Here is a 10,913-nt window from a genome sequence, read left to right on the forward strand (position 1 = left end):
CCACCCCCCCTCCCACCATGCCCAATACATCAAACCCCCACATACCAAAAGAAGGCACCACAGCTTCTAAACAGACTCACTGACCAAGAGAACGAAACAACAGCTTGAAATGAAACGACTGACAGAGCCTGGAAGGGCTTCATTCACGTTACAGACTACAAACGTCTCGACGGGGAGACACAAAACTGGTTCTAATGAGCCTGACCGCGTCGTCTCAGTTTCTGTGGTCAGGCATTAACAGTCTTCTTCTTTTCCCGCAGCAAGGTCACACTCAGTGTCCGACACTTCCACCTCAGCCAGAGGCCTCAGGGTTCATCACATGTAGCGGAGTGAAAGACAGGGGGCACTGGTGCTACATGACGACGAGCCTCCCGTCACGTAGGCTCAGTTTCTGTCTGTGTGCTCTGTTTTAGATTCAGCGTTCCCTTATCCGCCCTCGTCGTCAGGGTCCAGAGGGCTGCTACATAACATTATTCATGCAGCGATCCTCTTGTTGCATAAATGCGCAGGATTCATTTCTTCGGGGTGGTTAAATAATTTAAATCAGAAGTCACCGCGGAGTGAAGCATTTTCTTTGCATTGTATCCGCTTCTCCAAAATTCGTACTCGTTTTCCCCGCGTCAGTCAGTGGATGTTTGACTCTTTTAAACCAGAGTGGAGGGAATTAAAAGACAGGAGCCCCTATTTTCATCTGGATCCAGGGCGGGGTCACCGGGGGAGGGGGCAGACTGCCTTTTTTTTTCTTTTCTTTTAGTTCACTTTGTCTTGGAAAATGTAGAGGTTGTTGGTGGCTGCTACGGCGATGATGTTCTCCTGCGGGTGCCACGTCGTGTGAAGGATCTTCTTGCTGAAGTCGAGGCTGTCCACACTGATCTCGTCCTTGCGACGTTTCCCACCAACGCACACCTAAGGCGGCAGAAACAGGGATGAGTGTTTACACATTTAGCTGCCCACATCAGGACTCAGCGCCGAGACGCTGAAGAAGAACGTAAGCTAACAGAAAGATTCCCCAAGACATTAAATTCACTTCACATTGCTGAGATTGGAGAAAGCCGCAGCCGTTTTAGGCACGATGTAAAACTGACAGACATTTGAAAAGTTTCTTTTCCATTAACGGAATAAATTCCAACATTTACTCACTTTTTAAGCCTTTCTTCTCTTAGGAAAACGGTTTTGCTCTTTAACTCCTAAGCGCTGCACTGCAGCAGGTCCCACATCTGTAGTCTTTCTGCAGCGTTAAGCTGAACGGGTCATGTGTTTTGTTCCATTGTGCAAATGTGCTCCAACTCATTTTTGATTGATGATTGGCACAGATACATGATCATCTAACCTCTTCCTTTGTGGAATTTAGACATTTTTGACTCTTGAAGTCATGGTCCAATGCGAAAGACTTGGAAAAAATATTACAAAATCAAGAACTTAAATGTATGTTTATCTTTATAAAGCCATCTTGGTTTCACTGACTATTTTTTCCCATCGCAATGACCAGTCAATGGAATTCTTTTGTATGGGATGATGCAATAGCTTCCAATAGAGTGGACTATATGCAGCAGTGGCCAAAATTGCAGGCATTTATAGATAAAAAACACTTTTAAACAGCTGTACACTGTAGTGACCTCTATGCGTGAAAGGGTTAAGCAAAACAGTCAGTTTTGGACGACCCTCTTTCAGCTTCAACCCTAAAATCAGCAACATCTAGTCGAGAATTTGACCTTTTCTGCACGTTTTGGCTGAGACTTTTACATTTTCAAGCATTTATTGCTGATGCCATGCTAATAATACTGCACATCTGCTGTACACCGAGTTAAAAGTTTCTGTTTTAAGAGCGTGCTGCTTCAGCAGTGTGTTTAGGATTCTTGCTGGAAGGTGACCATTATCCCTTTGTCCCAGTGTTGTATCTCTGGAAGACTCTATTTCCCCTGAAGAATTTCTGTTTATTATTTGCTCCAGCCATCTTTCCCTAACTTATGTTCCGCTTCCCAGTCCCTGCTGATGGAAAATATCACCCACCGCATGACGCTGCCATCGCCAGACTGCACTCTGGAGATTTGGTTCAATTTTAGTCTCATACCACCGAACAGCCAATATGCATTTTTTTCCTCCACACATTCCAAACAGTCTGCCTTTTGCTCTTCAAGCAATTTCTTTGATGAATATTTGAATAATGGAGAATACTTTTCCGACCCACTGTGACAAAGATTGCTGCAAGACACTAACGGAACTGTTCCAGCAGATGTCATTCTGTGGTTTAGGACTTTGAGTAAAACATCAGACAGAGGCATTACCCTGTCTAAAATAAAATTAAAGTGCAGATTTAAAATCTAATAACAGGACTAGTTTATTGCACAGACTACGCTCACAATCTTGCTCGATGTTGTGAAAAAGAATGATGCAAAAGTAGCAATAAAAAGTGGAACATAAATGTTAGCTCCATCTGACTTGTTCTGAATTATAAAATAATAAAAAAAATAAATAAATAAATAAAAAATTCTTGTCAGGAAACAGCATGCTCATGTCATGTTTCCAGGATATGCCATTAGGCACGTGGTAGGTCATTTGTGAAAATTTCCATCCATTAAAATTTGCCACATAACAACAGGAATGGGTACAGATGAAAAGATTTTAAGCGACGTCTGTTCAGAAAACTGTGATAAATGTTTACAGGGTGACTTGAGTTGTCCGACCTGTCCTGGAGTCTCAAGCACTTAAAGCCTAAATCCAGTCGACTTTCATTTACGCAGGATTACAGTGATTACGTAAAGTGGCTCACCTTGCGAGGCTTCAGAATAGCTCGGGGTTTGCTGTTCTCTCTGGACGCTTCCAGCGTGACGTCCCGTTTGGTGTTGCGGTCGAACATTCGGAAGAAATTGTTGTACGAGCCGGTCATTATGACGCTGAGGAGGCGAGAAGCAGAGGGTTACTGAGACGGGTGCGTGGATCGGCTGATTGATAATGGCTTGACTGAGAAGAAGTCCCACCTGTCTGAGCCATTCCAGACACACTCAAACTTGTCAAAGATGCAGTCGTTCTCGTACAGAGAACAAAGCTTGCCTCGTAAATAGTCGTGAACCTAAAAAAAAAAAAAAACAATTGCTAAGTCAATACAAGGCATCTGAAATTCATTGCATTGCCTTTTAGTGAATAACAGTAAGCTGCACCGCCATATGCTCAACTTTCAGTAATCCTTGAGTCCTGCTGACCCACGCTAAGATGTTTGGTAGCAGGTGGAAGTAGAATTGAAAAACAGAATCCCTTGAGCCCAGCTGATGGCCTTATCAATCATGACCACATCAGACAGGGTGGATCTGACCCCGATGACCACATGGTGGGAGGTTTAACCCTTTGGGATGCATCTGCACCAACACCATCCCCTGAAGGACGCTCGGCTTAATAACCCTTCCTGGAGTAATTGCTAAAGATGACAAGGTTACAGACTGACAGGATGACAGCGAAACAGGATTACGCTGAGTGATTAGCCTGAAATCAATAAGTCTTGATTTGATTTGGCCCCTGCTGTAATTTACTAACTTCACCAGTAAAGGATTTTTTTTTGGAGCGTTCAGACCGTCCAAATAAGACTCAAGAACAAATCTGGGAATTTCCTGGCCCGTGAGCTACATTTGATGTCCCCATTCGGCTCGCGTGAGGTCAATGGAAAATCAGAAATCAAACATAAATGAATCATGTCAATCAAAAAAACTCTGCTTTTAGTTTGAAACCAGCTTTTTTTGTGTGCTTTTATTTTCAAGGCAAGCAGCACTCGCAATCCAATCACCCAAAATAGATGTAAAAAGTGCAAGGTCTAAACAGGGCCAGAGTGTAGAGGTTTCCACAAGACATGGACCTCTGGGTATTTGTTTACTGGAGTCAATGGCAACCTCAAGAACATACCTGATAGGTTTCAAGTGGTTTGTTCTCCATCTGGAGGTCCCACACTTTGACAGTGAGGTAGTCCCGTGTCATCAGGTAGCGTCCATTGTGGCTGAACTTCACGTCTGAGATGGATGAAATGATTTCAGAGAAAAAAGAGCGGGTGGATGGATCCTCGGGCTCCTCGAAGTCTAAAAGTGACAGAAACCAAGAGATAAAAGGACTCATTTTATATACAGCAGATAATCTGACTCTGTTAAAGTGCAACATGTTACTGGCTCAAGTAGGTTTTTTTTTTTAATCTTACGCTATAAAAAATAACAGCGCGGTTTTTGTTTGGATTGCACCGTCTGTCACTGAAGCAGACAACAATGCCTGACTGTTGCCGCGGCAGCAGCTGCATCTCATCGCAGAATTATTCAGGGAGATAATCGCGGGTCAGCTCGGTGGGCAAATATTGGTTATGATTCATATTGATTTTGGCAGCTGCTGATCTGTGTGCAGGCCATCACACAGGGGGATGAGAGCCAGGCATTCCATCGTTAGCTGTCAACTTAATGTTCCTCCCCTTCTTCTTCTCCCAGCTCTCTTTCTCAGAAAAAAAAAAAAAAATGCCCCCACCATTCTCCCCCTCGAGCCAATCCTTCCTCAGCTGATGCCTGGAGCATCGCTCTGTGATGTGTCAGTGGGGAGTCTAACTAGGGAGGCTGCGTGAGAGATGAAAAAAATGGGGGGGATGAGGAAGGGATAAGAAAAACAAATCAATGTCAAAGTGCTGGGCACACATGAGCCCCGCTGGATTTGTGTGTGTGTGTCTGCCAGAAAAGGGGGTGTTTGTGAAGAAGCGTGTGTATGTATTAATGCATGTGTGCGCGTCCCTGCCCTCCCGCTCCAGGGGTGTATAATAGGGTCCCTGGGGAGTTGGCAGGAGGGGGTTAGAGGACTCGTTTGGTCCCTCTCACTCCGTCTTTGGGGCTTTTGCCAATTCCCTTCTAAATCCTGCTTCCATCCCTCACCCATCTATCTATCCTCTGTAACACTGATTGATACCAGCAGCCTCGGGGTTTTATAGGTAAGGAAGGAGAGTAATTGTGGTGCTGAGTTGTGTATATACACAGGGTTTATAAAGTTATGTGTGTGTGTGTGTGTGTGTGTGTGGATGTTACAGGAAGACAGGAGGTGTGTATGTGCTTCAGGGAAGACATTACACATCTTTCTGAATAGTACATGCTTATGCAGGGAGACATGTATTGACATATCTATATCCTGAAGCTTTGTGTCTGTGTGTGAGATACCTACTGTAAATTGTAGTATCAAGTCTGCTCTAAACCCCATCCAAATCAAAAGATTTTTCTTTTATTTATATATATAATCAGTATTCTTGTGCTCATGTGAAATTCAACAGGCCGTGTTAACGCGGTCCAGCGGTAGCATCAATATGTTGGAGGAAATGACTGACATTATCGAACAACAAGGTGTGTCCATGAGGGACTAATGCGATTGCTCTCATGACATTGATTTCCCTGCTAAAATGTCAATGTATTCATTATTCATCCGGCCAAAGTGTGTGCATGTGATGTTAAGACTTAAAGAAACGCCTGTTGTTTAAGATGCGCTGCAAGATTTATCGACGGCTTATCAATCGTGGCAAGTGAAGCAGGGAGAAGCCCGCGAGTCGCAAGTATACTGAGACGAAGTGGGTCCAGAAAAACTGAGCATTAATGTGTTACCACAGGATTAACATGGTGTAAACAATGTCTGCTGTTTTTGTTTTGACCAAATCTGTATGAAACAGTGATAAAGCCAGGCATTATGTGAACAGAAACCTATAAACATAACCATCCCGCCTCTTCAGCCACTCTTTGTCCTGATCTATGACACAGAATCCTTCTTTTTTCCCCATGAAGCCCTCTGCTGATACTCACATTTGCTGTGCCTGTCGCAGAGCGCCGCCTGTCTCATGTCACAGAGGCGTATTGAGCCCTTACTGCTGCTGTAGGCGAAGGTGTGACAATGCTGGGGGTGAAACTCCGCTGAGGTGATGACCTCCGTCAACTCCTCCATGTTTGCAGGCTTGATGTCCACAATGTCTGGGAGACCCGTGTTAAGGAACATGCGTTTAAAAATGGACATACAGTGGACACCTACGGCACAATTAACACTGAGAATAATGACTGCTGGTTCAAACTGTAGCGCTCGAAAAAAAATTGCCCATTCTCTCTTCGCCCAAAAACTGTTGGAAATCGACACCAGCTGCCCGTGACTCTGAGCAGGACCAATGGATGGATGGAAGACCCGAATGAGTCTAAGAGGATACTGAAGCTGCGGTCGGTGATCTCCAGGTTCCACAGGTTCACCCGGAGGTCGTCTGTGGAGATGTAGGTCTGAAGGTCTGAGTTGACGGAGATGGAGTTGATGTGGTATGTGTGGGCGTTGCTGAAGACACGTCTGGCTGTAGCCTCAACCATCAAATCCATCGGCTGCAGCACTGGCACCTAGGAGCAGATAAAAGGTCATTTAGAAGAAAAAAAGATGGAGAGTACGTAAAATTATGCTCGGCAGGAAGATTCCTATTGACAGCTTTTGATGAGTTTTATCATGCTGGTAGATCATTTTGTTTGATGTCAGTGGGGTTCACAGAGGCTGTCTCGTATTTTCATCTTTGCATTCCGTGTAGGGTAACGTGCGTGTTTGTGTGTATGCAAGTGTGTGTGTGCAAAACTGAAACCCCATGACTCCAGGGATTCATTTGACATTTACTCCACAAAAGATAATGAAACAGAGTCAGAAACTGGGCAGCTCCGGGGCTATTTGATGAGCAGGCCATAGACAGACTGTGAATATCTGTTTGCTGCACAGTTATTCAGTGATCACACCTCCCTTTCTCCTCATCCTCATATAGCTGCTGAATGAGTCCCTCCTGCTCGCTCGCTTGTGCGTGTTTAGGATGGTCAGAGAAGAAGGTGGCACCAAGAGATGGCCTTAGGGCATCGCTGGGCCCTGCTGAGGAATGATAACTGAACTCTGCAGAATTACGACAGGCACACACACACTCACACACACTAATACAGACGGTTTTTACAGTGCCGAGCGGGCTTCAAAGACGCCCAGCACCAGTCTGCAAGGAGCCCCCCCGTTGGCCAGATAAAACCCAGACAAAGAGAGAAAAGAGGGGAGGGAGCCAGGAGAACAAATCGGCTCCTTCTTTACTAATCTTTTTTTTTTCCTTTCTTTTTTGTCCACTGCTGGCACTGACAGAAAGACATGGCAGCTCAGCAGGCTGCTGTATCTCCATGGGTGTCACTTCCTTTCCATGTCTTTCACTCGCTGTCCAGAGAGACAAGGGCCTTATTAACCCATAACCTGAAACACTGATAGCTACACTGTTCAACCTGGCCCAGGCCCCTCCCCGTAATCTAATAGTTCCTTAAAAGTTGTAAAAAGCATCTGCTCAATTTAATTTACTTAAATAAAAAAAAACCAAAAAAAAAACCGCTAAAACAGGTCTCTACATGAAGCAGTCTTTCCCCAAACACATTTCTTTTTTAAGTACATGTTCTTCTTAAATTTACTTTTTTTTGGATCTCCATTCAGACAAACATTTTCTCTCTCTTCCCCTGCTTTCTCTCCATGCAGATTTTACAGCCACTAAACAGGATTGCCACAGTCCTGACCCGTCCTGCAGGTTGCTATGATCCAGACAAAAGAGGGACAGACACGCTGAGCACAGCACTAATCTGCTATGGCAGACACACACACACACACACACACACACTATGTGTGTGTTTAATTTAAACAGGTAGTGAAGTGATAAGAGTAACCTATGGATGAACTGATAGCTCATTCTTATTTTCCACTCAAAACTGTATCAAAAATAGGATGCCTCTCGTTTGTTACTACTAAAAGTCACCATCTGAAGTTTAAACCCGTCATTAAACACAAAATACACTCAGACAATTAAAGGCCTAACATCCCTCGAGGTAAAGCCGGAGTTTTAGACTCAGATCATCTTATGATGATAGGGATGGAGTCAGAGCCGTTTTGGTCAAACTTTGTAATTTGTTTAGCTTGTTGCTGTTTTCCCAAACAAATGGCGTTATGCAGAAGTATAGAGGTATGTATATGTTAGCCCATGTAGTTTTGCCTCACACCAGTAAATAATTTTTAGAGGGAGTTGTTTCATCAGCCTGAAATACGAAAAACAACAGGCACTCGTTTGGGAAGCCCATGGTGGTTTGGGGACCTAAGAAAATTTTACTTGGGTGCCTCCTGTTCAGTTACGTCAGTTGCCCATTTTTATTGTTCATGGTTTATTATCACCTGCCACCAAACACAAAAACCCTGAATAATGCTTGCGTTTGCTTCTGCCTGTTTGTTTATCTGTCTGTTAGTAAAATGTCTCCTGAACCACTGAATAGACTTTAATGAAAACGAATCACTGGAGGTGCCTCTACAGGAGATTAACTTTGGGAGACAACCTGACTGAAGATGACCACTGCAACTAATTGACCTAGACAAACACAGAAACGTCTCTAATTCAGTCATTTTTACAGCTAGGGTTTGATGTGATAATCGCTGAGAACTAACTCATTGCACAACATCTCACAATAGTTGTGCAGGACATTATTTTCAAGGTTTGACCAAAACTGCTATAAGTCCATTTTTTCTAAACAAAAGATGATCTTAGCCTCTAACTCTGGCATGAGAGGTGGTGAGCAATATGCATTCCTTCAAGGAGTGTCTCTAATTGTTCATGCATTTAACACAAGTTTGAACAAAGCGCCATGAATTCTACAAACTGACTGCATATGAAACTATTTTTCTATTAATCAGTCTATATTTACCAGTTTCCCTCCATCAACTAAGCAGTGCTTTAGAAGGTAACCTTGTAAAATTGCCAACTAGTTTTTGAGAAATAACAGCAAACGATTACAGCGTGCATAAAATGGGATGCGGCTCAGACACAAGCAGCAGACATTAATAAATCAGCACTCATTTATCACCCTGAATCCTGCTGATTACGACTCATGGAGACAAGACTGTGTAACACTTTGCTTCAAGTGAGTTTTCAAAATACTCCCCCCTGTTAGGCTGGGAGCTCTAAGGAGCCTCTTGCTTCACTTACATCTTGGGCTGCCTATGCCTAGCCATCACTTCAAAACTGACTGGATTATCCCTTTAAACATGATATGGGTTTTTCTACAGCTGACAGACAAGTAGCAAATCTGAAATTGTGATGAAAATGAAGGAATAAATAGCAAACATAGTAATAAGTGTTTCAGTGCTTATATAACGGCTGCCTAAATTACAGAAAGTTAAATTATTAATGGCCCCAACAGGATTCACTTTACAAATATTTGTAAGATAATAAAGTCATTACATTTTACACCAATATTGTTTAATCTTTTGTGGTGAAAAATTGTTTTTTATCTTTTTTAAGAATACACCGAGGCTTGTGCAAGTACTGCTTTTTTTATTGCTGTTTGTTTATTCAGAATAACACATCAGCGGGACATGGGGGGGGGGGTGTTTGACAGCCTGAATCTGACATTTCAGGTGGCGTTCGACATGATAGCTTCCTGCGACTGCGACCTCTTACCCGAAGCGAGGTGATGGTCGACGGGTCTCGGATGCGTCCGTCCTCATCCTTCAAGTTGTAGCCTTCCGGGCGTTTGTCCCTTTCACTGATCTTCCACAGCTTCACAGTCTTGTCTGAGATGAAAACATCACACACAAGAAAAAAAAAAAAAAAAAGTCATTTAGATTGTTGCTCCTAACAGTGAGTCTTCTCTTCAAGATGAGCGTTGAGGGGGGTTGGGCAGCCAATCTGGCATGTAGCTGGGCAGCAGCCAGTGAGGATGATGAATGGCGGCTCATGTGCAGATTCTGATGTCCCTGATATCCATCTACAAGTTGACTTCATCTCCCACTGCCATACACGCTCCCCCCCCACCCTGAAAAAGCCATCTGGGCGCTTTTCAATTCCGCTTCAAATAAACACCAGTTACATCTCATCTCCTTGGTCTACTGAAGTGGATAGCAGCAGCAGCAGTTAGGTTGTTTTTTTTTTTCCCCCTTCATTTTTTTTTTTTTTTTAAATTTCCTCTGTGAATATTGTCGGTGTCAGAGCAACGAGGCCATCGCCACAGGACCCTCCACCATCTGCTCCAGCCACCGCTAGCACTTCTGTAGCGGCCGCGCGTGAAGCCCACAATCTGCAAGACGTCGCTCTGCTGATGTGTGTGTGCCAATCGGAGCTGGTGAGCATATACGAGTGTGGTGGCGCACGCTGTGAAGAGTGTGTGTGTGAGTGTGTCCCTGCAGCAGCCATGCATGAAGTCCTTAATTTGAAACTCTTCAGCTGGTGGCTCCTGCTCAGCCAAGCAAAACACCCATTGGTTCAAACCGAGAGCCAAAAAGACGATTTTATGTGATAACATTTTCATTTACACCACACTATAAACCCATTCTGCAAATGGGAGAATTTATCTAACAATAACCTGACATTTTCATTGACTAAAAACAATAGAATGCATTTAAATAGAAATGCTGTGATGTTAGATTATCAGTCCTTTTTCCCTATTATGCCATTCATTTGTCGACTTTATTAACTGACCGTTGGTGGAAAGCAGGAAGTACGCGGCGTTCTGCTGAGGCAACCATTTGATCTTGTTGATCTTCTCCTCGATTTCCAAACTCTTCAGGTAATCAAACTCGGGCTCGTGGCTCTGGAATGTGCTGTAAACATTGTACTCCCCTCGACGATGGGGCTGTGTCTTACTCTGCAAAGGACGGGGAGAAGAAAGTTAAACCTTGTGGGTAAGATAATACTACTAAACCCAACAACAATGGTGAAGACTAGACCCAGCATTTCAGAATCAAGGTGAATTTACAGTGTATTCCAGCTCCCTTACACGTCTCCATTAGTAGCTTAAAATATATTAGCCACACTCTCAACATAAAACAGTTTATTCACATTTTTTTCAATTTGTTACATGCGGTTCTGACTAATTTGTTCTAGTTGAGGTTGAATATTCTTCTCA

General features: G+C 43.6%; 1 protein-coding gene across 3 annotated transcripts in view; it reads right to left on the reverse strand.

Moving 5' to 3' along the window:
- Positions 1 to 18: 18 nt before the first annotated feature.
- LOC108245816 (serine/threonine-protein phosphatase 2A 55 kDa regulatory subunit B beta isoform) overlaps positions 19 to 10,913 on the reverse strand; it is a 44,766-nt gene continuing 33,871 nt past the window's right edge. For all 3 annotated transcript variants that reach the window (XM_017433018.3, XM_017433019.3, XM_025009798.2), the window contains exons 3-10: positions 10,487 to 10,652; positions 9,470 to 9,582; positions 6,188 to 6,365; positions 5,796 to 5,960; positions 3,892 to 4,061; positions 2,979 to 3,070; positions 2,771 to 2,894; positions 19 to 906 (exon numbers count right to left, since the gene is read on the reverse strand). In XM_017433018.3, coding sequence (XP_017288507.1) covers positions 751 to 906; positions 2,771 to 2,894; positions 2,979 to 3,070; positions 3,892 to 4,061; positions 5,796 to 5,960; positions 6,188 to 6,365; positions 9,470 to 9,582; positions 10,487 to 10,652 — 1,164 coding nt within the window. In that variant the 3' untranslated portion in view covers positions 19 to 750. The remainder of the gene's footprint in view (positions 907 to 2,770; positions 2,895 to 2,978; positions 3,071 to 3,891; positions 4,062 to 5,795; positions 5,961 to 6,187; positions 6,366 to 9,469; positions 9,583 to 10,486; positions 10,653 to 10,913) is intronic.

This window comes from Kryptolebias marmoratus, linkage group LG9 (genome assembly GCF_001649575.2).
Source record: "Kryptolebias marmoratus isolate JLee-2015 linkage group LG9, ASM164957v2, whole genome shotgun sequence".
Lineage (NCBI taxonomy): Eukaryota > Metazoa > Chordata > Actinopteri > Cyprinodontiformes > Rivulidae > Kryptolebias > Kryptolebias marmoratus.